This window comes from Eupeodes corollae, chromosome 3 (genome assembly GCF_945859685.1).
Source record: "Eupeodes corollae chromosome 3, idEupCoro1.1, whole genome shotgun sequence".
Taxonomy (NCBI): domain Eukaryota; kingdom Metazoa; phylum Arthropoda; class Insecta; order Diptera; family Syrphidae; genus Eupeodes; species Eupeodes corollae.
The window spans coordinates 134,815,783-134,841,754 of NC_079149.1; the positions used below are offsets into that span (position 1 = coordinate 134,815,783).

The 25,972-nt window shown below is 31.4% G+C and overlaps 2 protein-coding genes across 2 annotated transcripts in view; both read left to right on the forward strand.

Annotated features, from left to right (window-relative positions):
* The window catches only part of LOC129950829 (uncharacterized), a 67,086-nt gene extending 41,114 nt beyond the window's left edge, over positions 1-25,972 (forward strand). Inside the window, exons 9-19 of the mRNA XM_056062747.1 lie at positions 8,098-8,241; positions 8,690-8,863; positions 10,626-10,810; positions 10,870-10,947; positions 11,011-11,136; positions 11,199-11,403; positions 22,327-22,491; positions 24,752-24,931; positions 25,029-25,291; positions 25,355-25,480; positions 25,547-25,972. Of these exons, the coding sequence (XP_055918722.1) occupies positions 8,098-8,241; positions 8,690-8,863; positions 10,626-10,810; positions 10,870-10,947; positions 11,011-11,136; positions 11,199-11,403; positions 22,327-22,491; positions 24,752-24,931; positions 25,029-25,291; positions 25,355-25,480; positions 25,547-25,810 (1,910 nt within the window). The 3' untranslated portion in view covers positions 25,811-25,972. The remainder of the gene's footprint in view (positions 1-8,097; positions 8,242-8,689; positions 8,864-10,625; positions 10,811-10,869; positions 10,948-11,010; positions 11,137-11,198; positions 11,404-22,326; positions 22,492-24,751; positions 24,932-25,028; positions 25,292-25,354; positions 25,481-25,546) is intronic.
* On the forward strand, positions 7,741-11,578 carry LOC129951841 (uncharacterized). The gene is made up of 6 exons (XM_056064190.1): positions 7,741-8,241; positions 8,690-8,863; positions 10,626-10,810; positions 10,870-10,947; positions 11,011-11,136; positions 11,199-11,578. The coding sequence occupies exons 1-6, from the start codon at positions 8,085-8,087 to the stop codon at positions 11,433-11,435; spliced, it is 957 nt and encodes a 318-aa protein (XP_055920165.1). The 5' UTR covers positions 7,741-8,084; the 3' UTR covers positions 11,436-11,578.

The following is a 25,972-nucleotide window of genomic DNA, read 5'->3' on the forward strand; positions in this document are numbered from 1 at the left end:
ACTATTATATGAAATATAACTTTGTTTTTGAAATATTGTAAAATTAAGGCATGTATGATGTTTACATTACTAGTTTTTATTTATGAAACATAATTCTTTATTAACTCTGTTGTATGATATTTTTGAAATCTCTGTTTTAAAAGCGAAATACGTTGTTTTATATTTATTTTCGAGTTTTCAAAGTTGTAATAGTGGCAACAACTTTTCACGATTATGATTTATATTTTTGCAGGCCAACATTAATTGAAAATAAAGACTAATGGTCTTACAATAAGTATTTATTAGAATTCGTTAAAACACCCCTCAATGGTTGAATAGTTACCAAGTGTTTATTAAAAATTGGGTTCTAGAGATCGAGGGAACTCGATTTTTTAAAACAAGTACATTTGCTTGCAGTCTTCCAAATTTCAATTTACTATCAAAAAGAACTTTAATCAGTCTTAGGGACCAGGTTTTAGTTTTTATCATTGATCTGAATCGTTTCGAGATTAACGACTTAGAAAGCTAAATTGTCATGTTTGGTACCAAAATAAATGAATAATACTTTACTTAAGTTTTTAGTTTTTTTGAAATATCAGTTGAATTCTAATTTCAAGTATTTTTTAAACAGAATGATGACTAAATTATATAATTATAATTATCTTACAAAGATATGGTGTCGTCTAACTAATGAACCCATATGTCTTACCTTGGATAAATGCATTGAACGAAAAGTTGCAAAATACCCATTGCATTTAATTAAGAGTCACACAAGAATAAAACAATAATTTTCTTTTGTTTTTGTTACTTATTTTTAAATATACTTTGTAAATCCATTTTATACTTCTTTTGAAATATGAAAATCAATATTAAAAAAAAAAACCTTCATGTTTGAGGCGCGAAAATGTTGGTTATTTATTTACTACCACACATTTCAATCATAGAAATTCAAAAAATTCCAATGGAAGCTAAAACTGGCCTCTTAAAGACGGAATTTAAATCGTTTTGAGTTAAATTCTTCCTTTTTTTCGATTTTATTTCAAGTGATAGTATAACACCCGAGTTTAATATTTTGCCTCTTATTAATATTGTTTTATTCCATGTGTAAAATAATATCTCCGACAAAATTGAGAAATATGTAAATGTATAAGGTACCATAATGTAGACGATAGGAAACAATTAAACACGTTTAGTTTAAAAAGCTTCTATTCATCGTTAAATAACCTTAAATAACTACTTTCTGATGTTTGTAGCCTCTAATATCCGTTTATAAATGCAAATGTTAGTATTTATTTTCGTCGTTCAACCGAAAATGGTTTTGCTTACAGGTAAACACAAATTTCAGGGCATTTATAAGTAAATTAAAATAAACTAGTTTCTAGAAACCAAGTGAAATCCATATTAAAAAAAAACTTGCGTTTGTTTTAAATATTCGACAGATTTGAAAATTCCACAAAAACTTTTCATTTGTAATGTGAGAACATTTTCTTTCAGTTGTATACAAGTTTATACGGTTTTCCTTAAAAAATTAAATGAAAATCGCATCTTATCTTCGATCGGTGTCGTATTTAAAAAATAGTCTTTCTCAGAGATCCCAATCTCAGCCATTTTAGGTTCATGAACTTGATTTCTTAGTTATGCTGTAAAATTTTGATCCCATCGGTAAAATTTGCATGGAATTAAATCTAATGACTTTCTGTGTTTTATTTTAACTTAAGTGAGTTGAGTGAAACCAGAAATTGTACAATAAATCTCATTTCTAAAACTTTTCAATTTTTTTAATTTAATAACCTTATTTATTTCGATCTTAATGCAAAATGAAATACAAAACAATTATGCATTCTTAGAAAAAACATAAACATGCATAAAACTATAAATTGAAATGCATTGCTAAGCAAAGCAAAATTATTATATTTTTGAAAAACACCTGCAAAATAATAAAAAGTAAATGTTTTAAATTAAATTTAGAAAAAAAATGTATTTTAGATAAACCAAAGTTATTTGTGAGATTTTTTCTTTTTGGTAATTTTAGTAAAATCAAACAACACAAAACCTACTTACAAATATATGAAAAATTGTTAGCATTTTATTAGTTAAAAAACAACAAACATTATTTGTGATCATTGATAAATTATTTTTTTTTTAATACATACATACATTTAAAAAAGAAAATATAAAATTTAATCTAAGCATTTTCTACACATAACAAAGAATTTTAATTTAAAAAATAAGACATTCCTTCTTGGAGATGTAGTTTTAAACAACACAACAACAACAAACAAAAAATTTAAACAAAATAAAACTTCACTCGTCCACTAACAATAAAAAAAAAAAACAAAGTAAAATAAAAATGCTTTAATAAATACTTACATGCAAAAATTCAGGTAAATGTTTACACGTAGCAAACAATTAACAAATGAAACAAAACAAAGTTATTTAATTTTAATAACAACAACAAAAATCTACATCTACAACTCTGGTAAATAAAATAAATTGCAAATTCACAACGAAATGCTTTTATTTTGGTGTTTGATTTTTTTTAAGACCTTAAAAATATGTCTCTTTTTTTTAAATAAAATAAAATTATTTGTATCTTTCAAATTGCAAACTGCACTCATTCAGACAACAAAAAATACAAATCATTGTTCATTATTTGATTAATATACAATTTATTATTATATTATATAAAAAAATAAAGGAATACAAGAAAATAGAGTATTAAAAATAAGTGAGAAGAAAATAAAATATTATAAAACCTTTATATTGTTATAAACTCATATTATACATACAACAAATATATATATATATAAATAAAAAACATAAAGTATCTATATTATATATTAAATACTGTATCATAGTTATTATTCAGTTATTTATGTATCATTAAACAAATTAAATATTATTTATTGGAAAAAAAAATACACAACCAAGCATTTATTGATTTATTTTTTTACTTGCTTATTTTGTTGTTTTGTCGTTTCTTTTTGATTTTACTTAAATTAATTAAATTCAATTAATACTCTAGATTTGATGAAAAAGATTCGCAGATTATCTATTGCTTCATATAAAAGATTTATTGGAATATTTTAACAAGGTTTGTATTTTGAAGTTCACTGATAAAATGATAATGAGTATAGATGATAGCATATCTTGAATAAGCTTTTGTTACACTTATCAAACAGATTTTGTAACTTAAATTGAATTAAAGTTTTCTGAGGTTTTTGGTGCCCTTACTTTAAATTTGTTATTAGTTATCAACATCATTTAATCAAGCCATGGGCGGCATTGTGTTACGAAAAACTAATCATGTAACTGGAAAAAAACGTTATTGTACAGTTTCCTTTGTTTTTTAAAAACTAATGGTCGTTTATGTTTAACTATTTATTGAATCTAGGCCCTCAGATTTTTAATATATCACGGTTCTAAAACCATAATTCCAGGTTCTTTCAGGTGAACTAGTTTTTTTTAAACAAATTTACGATTATTAAAATGAATAATCCTTATTATTGAGTTTATTCGAAAATAGTCTCAAGTATTTTAAAAATTTGATTTACAGTGAGTGCCATTCTTCTTGAAGCCGTTGCTTGAGTGCACTTATTGACGAGACAGGGTTTTAGCGTACTCGACGATCAAATTCATCCCACAAATTCTCGATTGAGTGACGGTCTAGAGATTGTGGAGGTGTTTGGATAACTTTTCGACAGTTATACAAAAGCCCTTCTCTAACAACATGCGCTTTGTGCTTCGGGTAGTTGTCCTGGTAAAATTTGGAATTCCTTTAAATGCCCATTTTCTCAGCCATTTGCCTTCAATAGACCATCGATGAATACTAAATATCCCATACCTCTTGTCGAAATGCACCCCAAACCATGATGTGCCCACCTCCATGCTTTACTGTTGGCTTTGTGTTCCTGCTTTTAAGCACTTCATTTGGCTTGCGAAACACCATAACTCTCCAATCCGATCCAAAGAGATTGTACTTACTCTCGTCAGAAAATTTTATTTTGTTCCCTCGCAAATTTGATCCGAATTTGCCTTTTGCGCGTATTGATAAATGGCTTTTTTTCGGGCAACATGACCATTGTAGCCATTTGTCTTTATGGTTCGGCGTACCGTTGATGCAGATATTTTCATTTTGCATTCCATTAACACTTCTTGCACTATTTTTGGTGCACTAAAACGAGGATTTGCTTTAATTTTTCTTACGCCGTTCTTATTTCGTTATTAGCTTTTTTGGTTGAACCATCTGGTTCTTTGATTTGATCCTTCCTTCTCTTTTATACCCCCGAACAATATCACCAACAGTGTTTTGCTTCATGTCTAAAATATCAGCAATTTTGCTGTATGTTTCACCTCTATTATGATGAAAAATAACAGGGTTTCTTTTTTCAAGGCTTGCATTTTTTTATTTTCGCCTCATGATTAACTTTTTAAATAAAACCAAACGATCTTACACTAAATTGTTTTAAAAATGTATGCGAGCGTCTAGTGAACACTTAATTTTAATGGTACTCTTGAATAACTGTTAATCGTTGCAAATGTCAAATTTAGCATAAGTAAACAAAAAACCGAATATTAATGAAGCGCTTACATGCGCCCTTTTTGCCTTGTTTATTGTTTATTGAAGCAACTCAATAATATGGGAGCTACTGTTCTAAGCTGTCAGGTGTCTTTTGAACATACATAAAGTTGGAAAAAACACTATAAAGATTTACCGATAGAGCGAATTCTGAAAATAAAGTGTGATATTTTAAAGATTTGAAGTTTAGTTGGGAGATATTTGTTCTTCACAAAATCATCGTACAATTTGTTCTTAAGAATTTTCATGTGATTTATCTTAGCCTTGAAAACAGCGAACCATATTTATTTTTGTATTTAAAAGGGCTATATTTTAAACACTTGCTAAATTAGATTTCAAGCTTATTCAAATCTTGTGGAGAGCATCTTTTGGCTTGTCTTGTTTTATTCACTTTATTTTACTAATTTTTCAGCCTAAACTGTAAACGTTATTTTCAGCAGCTGCAAGAACCAATTGACGGGCCGTTTGATATTGAAGGTAACTGAACTTGTTTACCCTTCTTCGTCCTCATATTAAACATACAGGGTTATCCATTTTGCGGATTTAAAAGTAAACGTAAATAAAACACACATTAAATATATTTTTTCATGATATTTCTTTCTTATAATAAAGTTTGAAAGTTGACATTATGGGGCGTATTATCACTCGCGAGTCGAATGTTTTGGCGAATTAACAGTTTGGTGATATTACTAATGGCGAACTCCGTAGTTCGTCTTTGAAAACAGAACTGCCAAAATCAAAAACTAAAAGTGAATGTCATAAATATTTACAAAGTAAGATTGAAAAATAAAGATTATTAGCAGCGTTAAATTGTTTTTCGAGGATGAAAATGAAGAAGTAACGAATAAAGAAGTAAAAATCATGATCTGCAGATTGTGGAGAAGTTTAAGAGATGCTTTCAACCTACTGGAAGTACCAGATAATTTGTTATAAAATTAACAATTCAAAATCAAAATGGGGTGGCGCAACAGTCCGTTGTGAACCAGGGCCTAGTGACTTACAACTCTCAACCATTCCTGTGTGCGAGTACTGTTGTCAGGAATGGAAGGGACCTACAATTTAAGGCCGAATCCGAACGGCTAGTTTTGAGAAAGCACTTTTTCATGACAAGAATTACTCTTGAAGGATTTGTCAATTCCTCGCAAGAGGCAGTACCCGCGAAAATTATTTTTTTTTTTTTTTTTTTTTTTTTTTTTTTTTTTTTTTTTTTTTTTTTTTTTAAATTAAGGTGGCACAGGCAGGGATTGAACCCAAGACCTCTTGCATGACAGTCCAACGCACTAACCATCATGCTACGGGTACTACTAAAATTAACAATTACTTTAATAAAATTTAACTAGTACTGAATAATGCATATTATCCAGTGGATTGGAAGACCGCTGTGGTTCATCCTCTCCCGAAAAAGGGAAAGGACAACTCCAACCCGTCAAATCTTCGGTCGATAAGTCTTCTTCCGAGCATCAGCAAAGTTTTCGAAAAAATCATTAATAGGGCTCTGACTAAGTGGGCTGCGGACAACAAAATAATTCCGGATAAACTGTTCGGGTTCAAGGCAGGTCATGACACAATTCATGCTGCGTCTAAACTCGTTTCTGATATCCAATGTAATAAATCAAAACAACAATGCACAGGTGCTGTTCTGGTTGATTTGGAAAAGGCCTTTGACAACGTATGGTTAGAGGGTCTTTACCTAAAACTGAGCAGGCTTGGCATAAGCAAGCCATTGTTGTATATACTTTATGATATGCTTAACGGTAGAAAGTTTGTTGTCAAAAGTGCCAATGGTATTCCTCTTTTTAGACAAATGCGGTCTGATACAGGATAGATTGGCAATACCGTTAATCTACCACGTCAGACGAAGAATCGTGGATAAACGACTCCCGTACAATCGGGACGTCATGGCACAAGGTGGAGCGGAGCTCCTTCGGTTCAGTAGGGCTGTGTCCGAGCGGGACCGAACTGATAGGGTGAGGCTGGAGAACCAGTTTTGGTGGCTTCAATCGGCACTTGATAGTGGGTAGTCGGGGTGGGGTTTAAGCCTTGGCCGGCTTACATACTTGTTTTATAGTTTTAGGGTTTAGTTTTAAGTAGAATAGGCATGGTGGCACAAAACAAAATACAAAAAAAATTAAAAAAAAAAAAAAACAAAAAATTAAAAAAAAAAGAAAAAAACATGAAATATACAAAAAAAAAATAAAAAAACATACAAAAAAAGACAGTAAAATATAGAAACAAAATACGTTAGATTTGTTGCTGTGGTTGTTCTAGTTTTAAGTAGTTTATAAGGAGAATAGGTAGTTTAGGTTAGTTTTATTTTAGGAAATAATTTTAAGTAGTTTTTAAGTAAAAATAAAAAAACAGATCTTGATATTATTTTTTTTCAAAATTTTCTAATAAATACTTGCAATAAAGCCATATAAGCTCGAGGTGTGTCGCATGTAGCATGTGGCACCGTCCAAGTCGAATTTTTCATTAGTAAGCAAAAAAATCGTTCTCGAAGAAGTAAGGTCCAATCACACCTCCGCACCCGACCAAAGAGCGCACCAAACAGTGACTTTTCGTAGATGTAATGGCCTCTCTTCAATTACTTCAGGATTCTCAGAACCTCCAATACAGCAATTTTGTTTATTAACATACCCACCGAGTTAGAAATGTGCAAATTTCTTCACAATTTTACCATTTGCGTTGTTTGACGATTGTAAACAATAATTTCCATTTAAAACAAGGTATGTGACTGTGGAAGGTTTTAACAGTTTTTATGCGTGCTATAGTTAACCGATCCATTTTCGTAAATGAATATATAAGAGAACATTTAAAAAAAATATCTAAAAACCGATTTCATTAACTGAATTTCCGTTAAATCATATCAACAAAGTAACGTCTTTTAACCTTATTTCAGCCTATGGACTTAATAAACCCAAAAATAGAATCCAAATTGTTAAAACTTGATAAATTTGGCAAGCAAGATAAAAAAGGTAAAAAAATATGTAAGGTTAGACTTTGTAGAAAAATATATTTAAAAAAAAAAAAACAAGTATACGCCCCACCATCCCAAAATATTATTAACTAATAAAAAAGCACTCTGTTTATTTCTAAAAATAAATCTTAGCAGTCAATATTAATAAAACAATAATAATCGAAGTTGAAATAAAAAATATATAATATTAGCAGCAAAAGACGGTTATCTTTATTATTCGAGTCTCGACACGGAACCTCCTCCATTTATAGTCTTCAACCCTCTCCCTTGCAACTTCCCCAAATCGGCTCTATATATCCAAAAAGCTTTTCGATTAGGTGACACTTGGTCTGCTGCTTTCATTTAGTTGTCAAGAATTGTTTTGATTGTCGCGGTGTCCGAATTATTTTCTTCTTTCCATTGCAGTGTTCTCGGTTAATTTTTGTTTTCTTCTGTTTCTTGCTCCTCGCCGCATAAACATATACCTTACAATAGAAACAATATTCCTATTTTCTGACTTCTGGCTACTCCTACTGGTCATTTCCTAAATTTTATTTTCGGAATTTTAATATGAACCACAAAGGTATCCTTGTTAAATGTGGAGGATTTTCAACTCAACTATCGAAGCACGTAAACGAAACCATCGATGGTGACCCCCTATGGAGTGCACGCTACGATGTCACTCATCCTGATGCAGTTATTCGAACCCACTTGGATTTTCTTGAAAGTAAGTAAAATCTCGAGAAAGAAGATTGAGATTAAAAGTTTTCAACTCCAACCGTTCTTTGTTACGTATTAATTTGTATCTGATAAGTTGTACCTATATACTCGGATGTGGTACGTGCCTAAAAAATATATCACAGAATCAAGTGTTGGAAATGCAATAAAGCAGCTGATGTATATCTACATACATATACATACATATGTATGTTATTGTGCTGTCTCATTCGTGCAATTTTAACAAAATTAAAAAACAAAACAAAAATAACGATTTTTTCACCACAATCTGAAGGCCATCGTGACTCAACTTCTTTCAAAATGTCCGCATTATTGTTTACATTTCTCTGAATGAACAATTTTATCAAGGTTGTGAGTTCAGGGAGAAAGAAGAAGAAATATTTCGTTTGTATTTTGAATTTAACGGTAATGTTTTCAAATTGCTTTTATGTACATAGATGGCGCTGATATTATCCTGTCAAATACTTATCAAGCTAGTGTGGAGGGATTCATGAAGCATTTAAATTTAACTCGAGATGAAAGTATTGAAGTGATGAAAAGTAGTGTGAGACTAGCTAAAAGGGCCAAGGAGATTTATTTGAAGACAAATTCTTCAACATCTACTGAAAGTGGTGAGTATTGAGTATCGTTAAATGGTATAATGCTTTATTATTATTTCAGCTTTTTTTTAATGCTTACCTTAACGTGTAACTTTTATAATAAACAAATTGTTTTTGTCAATTCCATTTGAAGAGTTAAGGCATTGAAATTGAATACAAACTACGAAATTATAGCAGTTTCGTTTATTAAATTTTACAATAAATCGTTAAAAGAAATTTACTATAAAAGTACTAGTTTTAAAATTAAGATGCTGTGCAGCGTTTTTGTAGTGTTGTCGGTTTTTTTCAGAGTTTATGGCCGAACTAACCATTGTTCTTTTTTGAATGTTTGTTTAATCTTTCTACTTTCCAAAGTATAAACAATTTTATTATTATTTCAGTTTTTTTTTAATCGTTACCTTAACGTGTAACTTTTATAATAAACAAATTGTTTTTGTCAATTCCATTTGAAGAGTTAAGGCATTGAAATTGAATACAAACTACGAAATTATAGCAGTTTCGTTTATTAAATTTTACAATAAATCGTTAAAAGAAATTTACTATAAAAGTACTAGTTTTAAAATTAAGATGCTGTGCAGCGTTTTTGTAGTGTTGTCGGTTTTTTTTCAGAGTTTATGGCCGAACTAACCATTGTTCTTTTTTGAATGTTTGTTTAATCTTTCTACTTTCCAAAGTATAAACAAAATTTCAAGTCAATTGGTCGGACATTTTTTGAGATAATAGTCTGGCCAACTTAAGAGAATCAGTAATAAATAAACGTGTTTGAAGTTATGAGAAAATCATAAATAATTTTCTAAAGCTTTTAACTTTGGTACACGTGGCGCGATGGTTTGTGGGTAAGACTGTCATGCCAGAGGTCTTGGGGTCAAATCCTGCCATCTAAAGTTTTTTTTTCACGGCCTCTTTCGAGGAATTGACAAATCCTCCAAGAGTAATTCTTTTCATGATAACTGCTTCCTCAAATTAGCCGTTCGGATACGGCTAAAAAATATAGGTCCCCTCCATCCCTGACAACATTATTCGCACACAGGAATGGTTAAGAGTTGTTAGTCACTAGACCCTAGTTCTCGACGGGCTGTTGGGCAACCTAATTTTTTTTTTTTTTTACAAAAAAATTCAAGAACCAGTACTTGTAGGTTTTTGTTGGCCATATTTAGTTTGTGTTACCGCCACTGTCAACACCCTGTAACTTATTCTGCTAAACTGTTTCAAACTTATCTTGTAACCTTTTTTCTAAATGTGCTGATGAAGAAAGTACGAAATTAACCAGCACATTTAGAAAAAATGGTACAAGAAAAGTTTGACACAAAATGTAGTAGAATAAGTTACAGGGTGTTGACAGTGGCAGTAACAGTTGGGATGTGATTTTTGCGGTCCTTACGGCCCCTTTTGTGGACAGAAGGGAATTTTTCTAAGGAAAAAATCAATAACCGTGCCGCAATTTCTTAAAACTTGAGATTGTCTCAAGTGATATGGATGATTCTTTCTTTGTTATCATAGTTAAAAAAGAAATACATTAGTAGAAAAATAATTTTAACAAATCATGAACAGAAAACATTCCTAAAAACATTACGCCGATTAGTCAATCACATTTTAAAATTTTGTTATCATTTTTCGGTGTAACAAAAAGAAAATAAACACATTTGTTTATAATTTTGTTTTTTGATTTCTGTTTTTAATGATGGCTCAAAATATAAAAATGATTCATAAAAATTATCAACCCCTTTAAGTTATTTAGTGCTGAAGTATTTAAATGTATCTTTACCCTTAAAAGGACTTCCCCTGGTCATGGCATCTATTGGACCTTATGGTGCACATTTATGTGATAAATCTGAATACAGAGGGAGCTACGCAGAAAGTGTTACACCGGATGTAATGCGTGATTGGCATAGAGTTCGAATCGAAGCTTGTTTAAGTGAAGGTGTTGATGGTCTAGCAATTGAAACGATTCCATGTCAAGTAAATTATCTTAATTCTAATAGATTTTATATATTTAATGACAAAATGCATTTTTATAGAAAGAAGCTGAGACAGTTGTTGATCTTTTGTGCGAAGAATTTCCAAGTACAAAATTCTGGGTTTCATTTCAGTGTAAAGTAAGTATAATAAAAGGTGTCAAATTCTGCTCTGTGAAAGATTATTTTAAATGTTTTTTTAAGGACAACCAACATCTTGCACATGGTCAAAAGTTCAAGGATGCATATTTGTCCATACAAAAAAGACTTGAAGATAAATCAGCAATTACAAACTGTATGGCTATTGGAGTTAATTGTGTTGATCCCAAGGTGAGTAAACAAAACTCTTGGCCTTTTAAAGCTTACAAAAATACAAATTTTATTTTATATAGATTGTAGCATCACTATTTCGTTCGGTTCAGGGAAACAACATTCCATTCATTGTCTATAGCAATCGTGGTGAAGAATTCGATGAACAAAACGGCTGGACAGGTGCTGAAAAATGTGTTCCTTTAGCAACATTCGTCCCGGAATGGTCTCAATTGGGAGCGAAAATCATTGGAGGATGCTGCCGGGTTTATCCAAGCGATATTTTAAGTATAAGAAAGTCTATCGATGATAGGTCTTAACCGATTACACCTTTAAAGATATATAATTTAATTGTATTATGTATTGTTATGTACATTTGTTTCCTATGAATTGTATGGGTATTTTATTTATCAAATGTTTTATTTTTTATTACAAATAATAAAATAATAATTGTTTTCTCGCACTTTTTTGACATTATAAAAATGAGTTTATTTTCAACTGATACATATTTTTTCATGATAATAGAAAATGAGACTAAAGCAAATTCCAGCTTTTAAATAGACTTGTAATCAGCTCCAGATCACCTTTTATTATAACGTATGATAACAGCAAAGAAAAAAATATAATTTAGTTGTTAATATTACTACATTCGACTACAAAGCTAAGTATACAACTTTTGATACTGCTAAATATTTTTCATCACCTTTGTATTAATTTTCTCAAAACAAAAACCTGGTGTTTTCTGATAGCAAATTACTTATACTATAAAAATGATAAGCATACATAGATACATGTGTACATACTAACAGTTGTGGTCATATAATTAAGCCACTTATAATAAAATGTTCTTTTATTTAGTTAAAAATTAAGTATACATTGGAAAACAATTATTTTAACCACATTGTTCAAGTGATTAAATTCTTTGATATTCATAATTCATACATTTTTAAACTTAATTTAATATTAAAAACTTGGTTTGTAAAGAAATTTATTAAGATTTCAAGACTTTAAAATTTTCCCGACCATCGGTGGACATTGAGAAGATGTCATTTTTATATACTCCTGTTGAAATACCCCTCGAGTGAGGATTTATTCATCTGTTTTGTGGGGCAGCTGATCTTTTTTAAAATACCTCATAAATTAGAGACATTGGTCGCATTCACAAAGCTAGTGGCAACGTAGTCAAGGGATTCTGATTGTAAGTTAGTTAGTGGAGAATGATTTTGACGTTTCAGAATCAGCAGCTTGGTAAAGACACACGAATGCAAAATGAAATAAATCGTTCAGTAATTAAATGCATGTATAAATCATTCAAATTGTGTCTTAAATTTGATTTTATTTATTTATAAACACAAAATATAAGTTAAAGTTATCAAATCAAAAATGTTTCTTATTTATATATCTGCATTTGTCAATAATATGACAGTTCCAGATTGACTAGCTTTGTAGTGTAGTTTTGCATTCACAAAGCTAGTTGAACTACAAGGCCACTAACTTTTTTAATGCGACTATTCACTAAGCTAGTGACTACGTAGCGAAGTCATTTTGATTGGCTGAATACAATTACAAAATGAAATTGAAATTTCCCCATCGACGCGACGTTGTGTACAAATTTCAACTGTAAGGTTACTGGACACTGATTTTGACGTTTCACAATCAGCTGATCGGTTAAGACACAGGCAAACAGAATTTCTTAGATATACTCGAAATATGGTAAGTTTGTACTTAAGGTTTTTAAATTTTAATATTTTGGATTTGGTGATTTTAATTTTGGAGCTTTTAGATTTGGGGATTTTTGCTTTGCGGCTAGGGTACCTAACCCTAGACCTGCGTTACACATGCTCAAAAAGTCAAACTTGCAATGGAACAAACGTAGATATCCATCAGCGCCAAGAAATTGTAAATTCATATTTTTTTGACTCCAAAAAGGGGGGAGATAAGAGTAAAATAGAAAGTGCGAAAAATATAAGTTTTCATTGCTAAAATGTTATATAGTCGCCCCCATACACACTTTGTAACTCCACATTAAGAATAATGTTTATTTATTCTACGAGGGTAGTTCCAGAAAAAACACACAAAATGTGGGAAACATTTTTTTCAGCGATATTCAACAGCTTCGATACAATCTTTATTGTGAGAACCGCCAAGCTCCTCAAAATTGCCAGCAACCGCAGACTCCACTCCTTCATTGTTGGCAAATCTTGTACCAGCGAGCCATTTTTTTAAGTTTGGAAATAGAAAATAATCCGAAGGAGCTGACGAATAGGGTGCGTGAGGAAGCTATTCGAACTTTAACTCATTGTTTTTGGCCATCGTGATAACGGATTTGTGAAAACTGGTGCATTGTCTTGATGAAACAATACTTTTTTGTTCACCAAATGCGGCCGTTTTTTCGTCTCTCAAAAGTTAGAATAAGATCGCAGAGTTCAATGAAAATTATCCCACGCTCATCCTAAAAAACTGACGCCATGCCCTTGCCTGCAGATGAAACTGTCTTCTCCTCCTTTGTAGCCGATTCTTCCCTTTCAGTCCATTGTTTTGACTGTTACTTCGTCTCAGGTGTAAAGTGATTTACCCATGTTTCATCGATGGTTATGAATCAACGCAAAAACTCTGCTTTGTTGCTGTGAAGCAGACTGCCCAGAGTAGAATCTAGCTCCGCTTTGATATTTGGTCCCATCGAGGTAACCGTCGGAGCAGAATTCTTTCCGATTTCCTCCGAATCGGAGACATTTTACTTCAAGGTAGTTGTCCGATCAGCAGATCGGACATTCTCTCCAACAAAATTCAACGCATGAAATTTGCATGCGATGCTCTGCGATGAAGTACTTGTTTAATTTTTTTCTTGACAGATACAAACACAATTTTTCGAAGCCCTCCGGAAAATTATTGTTGCGGAAAGTGTTTTCTTTTTTTAAAAATGGTTAATTAAAATGTAAGGAAAAAATTAACTTCATTTTTGTATTCAGGAAAAACGAAAAATCAAGCGCTCAGCAATATGAGGGAATGGTAAATCTGCTGAGCGAATATCCAGACATAGCTCAAAACTATACAAAAAGGTCACCAGAAATTGTGGCTTTGGTTTAAGAATTAGAATTAGATTAGAAGATAAGTTTACTTATGCCGCGTCAAAAAGCTCACGTATATTGCTTTTATTTCGCAATGTTCTCCTATTTTCTTTATTTTGCGCCCTTAGCTCATTTGATTCAGCGTCCAAAAATAAACCAACACTATCCATTTCTTATTATTATTGCTTGTATAAAGTCAAATAAATAAATAAAACTTATGTTTCAACAGTTGTTTTTTCAATTTATTCTTTTTTTTTGACACTCCAAATGGAAACAAAGACATATGTTTGAAATAGGGAGGGGACTTAATTCGATAGTTTTGATTTAAAAATCGTTGCATCTAATTACATGTCTTAAAAATGCTAGCGCATTATAATTGAAAAAATTACTTTTTATAAGCAATAAATTACGTTCTGCCACCAATTTTTCATGGTTTAAAACACTTATTTAGCCCTATCATGAATTCCATCGTAATAGGAAATGTGCTCCGAATCCTGACAAATCGATCACAAAATTCATTCGTAGTGGAAAATCTGCTACGAATTTCGAAGTTCGTGAAATTTGGTATCACTCAATCCGAATGAAACGTAAATTTTGCCTCTTTTTCTACGACAAGTAATTTGTGTCGGAATCGTTGGGAACCAATTTGTTTTTCTTTTAATAATATTTGTTGCTTCAAATGAAGCTTCAGTTAGAAGAAAAGTACATGAAAGATTTTTTGGACAGAGTCTTCTTTCCATTACATTCAATACAGTTTTGATTGTTGAAGAAAATGTGGATTGTGCCATTTATACCTCATATTCGTTAACAACACCAAGTTGGTATCCACCTCCTGCCAAGAATCTTATGACAGCCACGAGCCAGCTAATGGAAGTTATTGCGCATGAAAACACTCCTAAATTAAGCTCATGTTCCAGCTCATCCAATACAGATTTCAATGCTGATTTGTTCAGTCGGAAATTTCTTTGAAATCTGTAAGATTTTGTTTTTTAAACATAAACACAATTAAATTCAATGTCACTATACATACGTTATATCATCTAAGTCGAGTGGAATAAAAGCGTCTCGAAGTATTTTCCTCTGAATTTTCAGGTTTCTATTTCGCCTGAAGGACTCTATTCGACCAGCAATTATAGAAAAAGCCACTGAATCCATTTTTAAAGACTTTATATTTAATTTGTTTACACCTAAAAAAAAAAAAACGTTTTTAAAAAACTGGAAATTAATTCATATTTATTTGGGTAATCTTCACAATGTTTGACACGAAACAGCTGATTTCAAAAATGAAAATGAAAGCGGCAAATGAGGCAATGCCTTTTTAAATTCCTTTCGGATTTTGTGATGTAAATTTTTCGTAATTCGTAGGGTAGATTTTGTTCGGAGATTTTCTACGAATGGATTTTGTGATAGGGCAATATTATCGAAAACATATCGCATTTTCCATATATCTGTTAATTTGCACTTCTCTGCCTGAAATGTATATCCATCGCATTTCGTCGTATTATGTCTGTAAAATGTCTTCCAATGACAGCTACCTCAAACCTGATTAGCTACCAAACAAATACTGAATAACGTAGCGTCGTAAAACTTCAAACCTTACGACGTTACGTATATTAAGTTGGTACTCTCTACCAAAGTCGTTCTTTCAAACAACAACCGCCATCTATACTTCAGTTCGGGTACTTCTGCGACCAACCTCGTATTATGTAGCATAGTTTGGAATTCAATAAAGATAACACTCCATAAGTCCGAGGGTTCGAAAGGTTTTTTGTTGGTGATAGTTGCCGACAATATTTTGTTTTAGTTAAACAGATACCTGCATTTAAAACTCTATTCAAAACCGATTAAGGAAATTATCTCAAATAAAATGCTGGCAATTTTATAATCCACATTGTTCTTTGATTTATGTGTGTTTTTCTTACATTACGTAGATAACATCAGTTAATGTTCGTTAAAGGACAAACAATCTAAGTTTGTGCAGAAGCACATTCTCCGAAAAATTTGTTTTGTTTGTTTTGTGGCTTAATTATATGACCACAACTGTATGTACTAGATCAAAAAACACTATACTCAATATGCAAAGCTGATAAGCCGCCCAGAATAACCAGATGACAACAAATATAAAAGCCAAGGAAAAACTTTGCCGCAAGCATTTGGAAGTCGCTAACATACGTGATAAGCACAAAGCAGTCTTAAGCAAAGCTGAGTGAATAAAATAACAACAAATTATTTTGGTGGAATTATTTTGATTTTAATAAATAATGTGAGTTCAAATTTTATATATTTATTACATGTCTACCTAATATCATATCACGATCAAAAGTTCAATAGTGACCCTATGCATATTTTAAAGCAAGTTTTATTAAAAGTGAAATTAAATTTTAAACTACATTAATTTTTCTATTTTTAAGTACGCCGCCGCCGAGTATATCCGATTAGGTGTCGATAATTTGTTTTCGTTTGCATAGTGATATTTAATTATTTTATTCGTGTTGTTTAATTGAGTTCTCTTGTCAGTCATTTTCAAGAGTTTGAGGTTGTTTGACTCATAACAAGTAAAACTTATAGGTTGTGTGGTTTTGTGAATCGAATAAGTATTTTTTTAATTCGCTGAAGAAAGCTGAAAATAAAATTACAGTAGGTATGGAAGTTGGCGCAAATTTAGGGCGTTTATTATTAATTTATAGCAATTTGTGGAAATATTTTTCTTTAAAACTTAAACACTTAAAAACGAAGATACAAACACTTCCCAAAATTAATAATTTAATATTAAATTCAAGATTGTATATTTTATTATCAAATCTTAATACACGATGTTATGATGGTCGTATGATATTGATATTCCCTCTCGTGTTAAAGAATTTAATATCAAACAACTTGTATGTACATAATATGCACATTTTTAATTGAAGGTCCATTTTGTTTACGAAAAATCTTCTATACCTAGTACCTACTTAAAATTCTTTGTTTACATTTTAAACAATCATCATTCAAACGCGTGCATAGTTTTTTTGTTTTTTTTCAATAACAAACAAATAAAAATAGAATTTATTTGAAAGCTAAAAATAATTTCAATATTTAGGCACACAACACACAACAAAGGTGGTTGACCATTTGGTCAAGTAGGTATATCATTTAAAAACGTATATTTTAAAATAAAAGACTGTTATAAAAAATTTATGAAAATGATTTTTACATATATGTACATTTTGAACCTACAAAATTTGGTGAACAAAACTGTTGGCTCGAAAGCTAAAAAAGGCCAAAAACATTATAGTGTCTTGTCTTGAAACTGAGTAAAACTTTTTTATTCCAAATCTCTGAGCACTTGAAGAACTTTTCTTTTGCTAAACTATCGTAATGTGATTAACTGCAACTGAAAAGTTATTTTGTGGTCCAGGATTCAGAGAACATTGTGAATAACAAAAAGATCAATTCTTCAGTTCAAAAATGTAATTTTTTAATAATGTTTGAAAACTTTTATTAAAATACAAGACAGAAATGTTGTTGGAATAAATTTTGCTTGTAGTAAAATCTGGTAGAAAATTTTATAGCATTTATTTTTAAACATAGTAGTTTCCAGCATATTTCCGCCACCGCAGCGCTGCGGCTAAGAGTTACATAGCCAATTCCATCTATCCATTTTATCACTTCTTTTTCCTATAAATCTGCAGTCGTATGGCGTGAATTATGGCTTGAATATTGGCTTCCAATGTTCCTAGAATTGTTCTATTGTCGGTTTAGACTATAATTCATTTCATAATGGATTTTGAAAAAAATAAGTACCGATGATGTTGTCAGCTTGTAAACCGCACCAAAGAGGCAATTTCATTGGTATTATGATGGCTTCAGGAAAGAATGGACAAAGTGCTCTTTGAACTTCTTGAAAAGATTCATTTTATTCAAAGAAATGTCCAAAATCTGAAACCCATGTTTGTACTTTTTCTAACTATACACATAATTATATCGTTAACAATCGTTAAGTATTTGCCAGGGCGCATTTAGATGTCCAAAGGCCTCAGGGCAATAAAGGAGGCCCCCTCGCCCCAAATTATTTTCAAAATAAAGTAAACCATTTTTTTCACTCTAGTTTTTCAGTAAATAAATTATTGTGAAACCAAGTAGATTCATTTAGTATTGAACAAACACATATAAATATAAACGGAAAAAAGAATTATCTAAAATTAAATTTTAGGCTTAACGAATTGAACCTTTCGAGCTTTTTTCGCGGAAAATTTTTGATGATTTCGTTGAAATCCAGTTCTCGGAGTAAAGGGTTTTGCACATGAGGGCGAACAATGGAGGAACAAACGTGATTTTACACATTTAAAAAAGTCAAACTAAAACAAAAACACATTTAAATTATAAGAAACCAATTGACACTCATTTAAGGATAATAAAATTTGCATTTCGCTTAGAGAGCGAAATGTCTTGCTTTAGAAAGCAAGACAATTTTGTAAAAACAATTTGGTAGTAACGAATTACCGTGTGGTTGCTACGAACTGTCAAACTCTATTCGCGTTCCACATACAATCCACACTGCAACGAATAAATTGTTCGCGCTCAACTTAACCTCAAAATTATATCTCTCTTATTTTGTTTTTTGAAAAGGGTAATTATAAATTGACAATTCGTCGCTGTCTGAGAATTTCTATTCTCATGTGAAAGAAAAGTCAAAATATGCGAACATCCACAGTTCGTAGTTCATGTGCAAGATGCTTAAATCGATTTCAATGCTCTGGAGAGAAAGCTTCTATAGACGGTTTTGTCCCATCGTGGTTCGAAGCCTATTTTTTATAATTTTTATTTTTGAAAATCAGCGTTCTCCGGTGCAATTTCTTACCATTAAAACCAAACACATTCTCAATACAATTTTGTGGTTTGGGAATGTAGCTCTGACATTTTGATTTTCGAGAATTTGGTAGTAAAATAGTTTCGGCGATTGATCTGTTTCATAGTCCTTTTCCTTTTTGTATGAGTCCATCAAAGACACAAATTTAACCAACTCATTACCAAGACTAGGCTTTAAATCATCCGGATACAATTTCACCAATGCCTCTACAGCAGCGTGCAAATTTCGAGCATCCATCTTTTAGATGTGATTCAGTAACATTTCTCGTTCTGGTGCCGGGGCGTGATTGTACATATTCATCAGTATGGTATATTTTTTGGCTGCTTCCTCGTATTTATCAACATAATTTTGTTTGGATTCCACGAATGATTTCAATGATTCTAGTGCACGCATTGTTGTCTAACAACATGTTTGCAGTGTACGAATATTTCAGTGCCTAAATATGTCTCATTGTCTGTCATTCTAGAGGAGGAACTTATCCAACCCTTCAGGAACCGCAACCCTGACTCGTAAATGCTTACACGGGCCTCTGTCTCTGCCCAGCATTAGTCTGTTGTCTGTCTCTAAACATGGGACATCTGCAAATCTGTCTCGAAGGAACAATGTTTCTTGTGTTAAAATTTCCTTTTAGATTTCCAATTGATAAAAAGTAAAACTCAAATTCTTTTATACTTCGTTGTTATTACTTTAATTCTCAAAATTCGTAGGTATTTCATAAAATGGTGTCGGGTTGAATAGAATAAGAATTGACCTTCATTTTATTTAATAAGGCTAAAAGATAACTTTTATAATTATAACATTCATAATTAGTTTGACAAGAAATGTCACATTGGGCTAATATCATATTGGATAGTTCACAATAGTAGGTAATTTTTATTTAAAATTGTATGCATATTTGATTTATTTTGTTCAATTGTTTCTTTAAAATAATATAAATATAAATCTATAACATATGTCAAACAGTAGCGTTAAATCGCTTCAAGATATCGTTCCAAAATGTTCGTTTCGAGACCACTCATCTTCTGTAGAAAGTATGTTGCTTCATTCCTCTCGTTGTCTTTTTGCTCATATTGGAAGATATATTAAAATACATATCAAAGGAAAATGTCAACATTAATACGATTTGTAACTATATGACATATCATGACATCGTTACCAAACTCATTGTTGAAGTGTCAAATAGTTACGATTATTGTAACAATTTACAACTTAGCTCGGGAGGAAAGTGTTGAAAGTGTAGAACTGTCAACAAAATAATTTGCTTGCAAAAAGTAAAAGTAAGTAAAGTAGTATCTAAGTCGAATCATAATTGTTCATTTTAAAATTAACCAATGTTTTTCTTTACTTTATTTCCTTTTCATCCTCTTCTTGCATACCAAACTTAATACTTGATTCAGGATAGGTTTGTAAACTTACATTATTTACCTCATTAACTTTTATAAAATTGTGTACATTATTTATTTGGCGATCTAAAACCGGATTTTTTCTATTTTGATATTGATGGTTTGCAACAATTTCTAACAATTTTCCAGTTAATAGTTTTTGAGATTTCAGAGATTTCCGTATTCTCAGAAATATATAAACAAAATTTTGCATACAAATTCCAGAAAACTGAAAATTTAATTTTTACGATTCAATTACTCAAGAACTGTCTGTCTCACAATTTACAAAGATGCTAGGTGAGAGTGAATAGTGAATTTTGTTTGTATTTCATTCTTTTGGTCTGTCAATCCCTATGAGAACATTCTAAGAAATCTAAGAAATATAAACTGACTAAATAGTCGTTCGTAAATGATTCTAATACGTAATCCTCAAAATTGGTAACGATGACATTTGAGGAAATTTTTGTTGAAATAACAACAAAAGTTATTTGCCGTTAAACGTAAACACACTTTGACATTCGTAACTGTCAAATCAGTTACTTTACTCCCTATGCAGAAAAAAAAATTAGGTTACTAGCCTTTTTCTCTGAAGCACATAGTTTCCTCATAGGAATGGTCGCATTCACAAAGCTAGTGGCTACGTAGTGAAAATTTAACTATCTTTGTGAATTCAAAACTACAGTACAAAGCTAGTCAATCTGGAACTGTCATATTAATGACAAATGCAAATGTATAAAATATGAAACATTTTTGATTTGATAACTTTAACTAATCTTTTGTGTTTTTAAATTCAATAAAATTAAATTTAAGACACAATGATTTATATTTGTATTTAAGTACTGCACGATTTATTTCATTTTGAATTCCTGTGTCTTTACCGAGCAGCTGATTCTGAAACGTCAAAATCGTTCTCCACTAACTTTGTAGTCGAATTTTTTACACTAAGTTGGAGGAGAAATTTCAACTTTTTTGTAGTTAGATTAAGCCAATCAGAATCGCTTGACTACACAGCCTCTAGCTTTGTGAATGCGACCAATTATTCCATTGGAATTTGGCACTGTTTACATTGTATGTTCTTTTCGTTCAGATTAAAGCAGTTATTCTAAGTATTTATTAATTTATGTTCTATAAACAATATTAACACATCTGTTTTTGGTTTTTTAATTCTTGTCTATAAGAAGCTGTTTTATATTGTTTACTTTTAATAATTTCCCAGAAATATGCAAACCACCTGTCATCAAAAATATGCTCTCATCTATAATTATATTAAAAATTGATTTTTGTTTTATTGTCTAGTCGACTTTAAGTTAACCTTATCGTATCAATCATGTAAATTGCCCTTGTAACCAGGCAATTAATGACGTTCATCGGACTTTTGCCCGGATACAGATTAAAGCAGCTGTAAAAATGAGTACTGACAAATAGATAAGCTTCTGCAGCATTCGCTGTTCATTTTTTCCATGTAAAGTTAAACAAATGTTCTATCTGCAGCCCTTGTTTCATAAAGTTGATTTGATGAATATTAAATCAATTATTATTGTTTTCTGACCGGATAAGGAGATTGATGTTTCTTTGTTTTTGAGTCCCTTATCTTCAAACCTAAATATATCAACTTTTGTCTACTGATAATAAAACAGCATATCTTATGTCTACCTAAGCTGAAAAAAAAACATTTTTAATTTTATACCTATGCATAGTAAAAGTAAATTATTTAAGATTAAAATAATGTCAAGGCGACTAATTTCTTTTCTTATCTCAAAAACTGTTTGTTTGAACTTCAAATGCTTAGATAGTGTTTTTGTTTGTTTGATTTTTGAAAAACAAATGCAAAGAGGTCTTTTGTGTGGCATTTTATTTTGATTAAACAACAAAATAATTTGATTTTATTGTTTCACTTTTGCAGAGGAATAAGCTGAAATGGGACTTGGACGAGTATTAATTAAAGATGGTGGTTTTGCAACCCAACTCACCACACATGTGGGGGATCAGGTGGATGGTGATCCACTGTGGAGTGCCAAATTTAATGCCACAAATCCACAGGCAATCATTGACACACATTTGGATTTCCTTCAAGGTAAGTGACACTAAACTATTCGTATATGGATGATGATAACACTGATCGACAAGGATTTGTTTCTGGTAAAAATTATTTATTCGAAAATCCAAGAACCCAAATACAAAATCACTCTCCTGTCTCCAAAAAATAGTTTGGAGATGTCATCAAAATAGATTGTGTTTTTGAAATGATTTCGTCGTTGGAGTTAAAACTCTTTCCGACAAGCTATTTATTCAACTTTGGGAACGAGAACAAGCCAATTGGCGCTAAATCTAGAAAATAGGGTGGATAAGGGAGCAATTTTTAGCAAAATTCATGGATTTTGTAATAGAAACTCCACAAGCTTACTCATTGCCAATTTATCATTCAAAATTGAAACCAATGAACCATGTGAAATCCGTATGGCTTTAACAATCTCTTTCACTTTCAATATCCAATTGGTTAAAACCATAACGTGATTTTTTTTAATTATTTAGGATTAATAGACCAAAACAGGGCGTTCAGGAGTGGTTAACTCCTTATTTATCAATCTTAGCCTTGGTTAGCAATGAGCAAAAGAAATTAACTTTTTTGTTCAAACAAACAGATTGTTCAAATTTTGACAGAAGTCAACTGACATTTGCCTGTTGACATTGGGAAAGTTCAGACAACATAAGGGACTTCATTTGTAGTCAACTTCATCCTTTGAACGTAAACTTTGACCAAGGTAACTATTTATTTTTTCAAGTGCCATGAATTTCAAATTCAGAACTTTACTTCGCGAACCACTACTTTATGTTCATAGTACAAAAACTACCAAAAACTACCAAAAACATTATTGTCTAAACAACACTCTTCAGGCAAGCTACAAGTCCATCACGATTGTATTTTGTATTGCAAAGAAATATTACTTATTTCTTATATACTTTCTGAATGAAAATAAATAAATCATTGAATAATAAAGTTCAGCTTTTAGTTGAATTAAAAAACATGATCAATTGTCATTTTGACATAACTTACTTACTTTCCAGTCAGCTTTCCAATTAAGTTGTCTTACTTGGAAAGTAATTTTTTGGCAGCTAGACAATCAGATACTATAAACTACAACTATAAACTTGCCTTACTCTTAAATCCCTTATGCCGCCTGAACCTGCCCATTAACAATGTTGCTATTTTAATTACAAGGAGTGACATTTAAAAAGTCATTGACTTATTTAACCCAATTCGTGTGGGGCTTTTTAGGTTTTGAGTAAGTTGTTAGATTTCACCTATCTTAAATAAAACTTATGGGGGTTTCAATGGGTAAAATAAATCAATTTGTTTTTAACCTAGATTTGTCAAAACACAAATTTACCCTGTTTTTGATTTCCATGGGGGCAACATGAATTTTTTTATTTTGGGGTAAGATCAAATCTGCAGATCTAGATTTTTGATCAGATTAACCTATCTTTGCTCTAATTTATATTACAATGTTCAGTTGTCAGTTTAACAGGTACAAGAAAGATAACGAAACTGTTTAAAATTATTGTTAAGCAGGAAATTTGACAGATCTACCGCAGACGCTGACAAAAAAATTCCATAAAATAATTTTGTACGGAAATCTGAATGTACAAATGGAAAACCCCATACAAAACGCAGAATGCTTAAATTTTGACACAAGTCCTCTGACAGTTGCCTGTTGACAGGAAGCTATTTCAATTAAGAGAAGGTAAATTTAAAAAGTCATGGACATATTTAACCAAACTCGTGGGGGGCTTTATGGGTTTTGAGTAAGTTGTTAGATTTCGTACGTCTTTTTTAAATCTTAAAGTTGTTAGATTTCATATGTCTTTTTTAAATCTTACCTCAATTTATTTTTAACCTAGATTTGTCAAAACACAAATTTCCCCTGTTTCCCCTTAAATTTGACAGATCTAGTGAAGTCGTGAACTTATACATTGAGCAAAAAAATCTATTCGTGTTGCATTAAATCGCATAATCCTAAAATTTTGACATAACCCCTATGACAGTTCCCTGTTAACAGGAAGCTATTTCGATTAAGAGTAGGTCAATTCAAAAAATGTAGTACCCGGGGCGTGATGGTTAGTGCGTAGGACTGTCACGCCAGATGTCTCGTACTTAATCCCTGCCTGTGCCATCTAAAGTTTTTTTCACGGGTACTACCTCTTGCGAGGAATTGACAAATCCTTCTTTATTTGTGGGCCAGAAAACTAATTTTGCCGACCACTGTATTTGCAAGAGTTGTTATTTTTACTTAATCAAATATTTCATATCAATTTTTGTTTTATGTTTTTAAAAGCTGGGGCAGATATAATCCTAACTAACACTTATCAGGCTAGTGTTGAAGGTTACGTCGAGTACTTAGAGATGGATGAGGAACAGAGCATTGAACTGATAAGACGCACTGTTCAATTTGCAAAAGTGGCAAAGGAAAAATATCTACGAGAATGCTATGATACCAATCAGAGATTACAAGAAGGTAATATATTAATTTTTATTCCAAAAACCTTTTATCAGGTTTATTAAAGTTATCATCGCCTATAAAAGTAACCTACATTTTGTTATTTTTCAACTAGGATTTCCAATGATCATTGCGTCAATTGGACCATATGGAGCCCATTTACACGATGGTTCGGAATATACTGGAATCTATGCTGATTATGTTGCACCCAGAGTGATAGCCCAATGGCACAGAACTCGAATCGATGCATGCCTTGAAGCTGGGGTAGACGCTCTGGCCATTGAGACAATTCCGTGTCAAGCCGAAGCTGATGCGCTGGTTGATCTTCTTTGTGATGAGTATCCTGAAGTTAAATTTTGGATTTCATTTCAATGCAAAGTATAATAATTTTTTAAAATTAAATTTAGCAAACACAAACTATGATACTTAAACTATTTATAGGATGGTTTAAGTTTGGCTCACGGTGAAAGTTTCCGAGAAGCAGCTTTGTCTATTTGGGAAAAGTTGAGAAAACGAAAATGTGTCGACAATTGTTTGGCCATTGGAGTCAACTGTCTTCATCCCAAGGTTAGTTTCCTTTTTAATTTATTTTAATCTAAAGAAGATTTTAAAAATGTATTTTGTTTATTAAAGTTTGTTACTCAACTATTCCAAAGTCTGAACGGAAATCGTGCAGAAAAGGATAAAATCCCTCTTGTAGTTTATCCAAATAGTGGAGAAGTATATGATGTGAGAAAAGGCTGGACCGGCAAAGAAGACTGTGTTCCTTTGGAGAATTATGTTCCTGAATGGATACATTATGGTGCTAAAATTGTCGGTGGATGTTGTAGAACTTACGCTAGAGATATCCAACGTATTGGGGATTGTGCAAGGGGCCTCAAGGGAAAGAAAATTTAGTCTTTAAGTTTATAATGATAATATTTAGGTACATTATACATACCATATTATATGAATATGCATAGATTGTTGTTATTTTTGTTTGTTGATATATTTAGTTATTCAATGTGAAAAATAGCAAAGAATTATATTTTGAAATAAATTGTTTTTTACCTTAAAAAA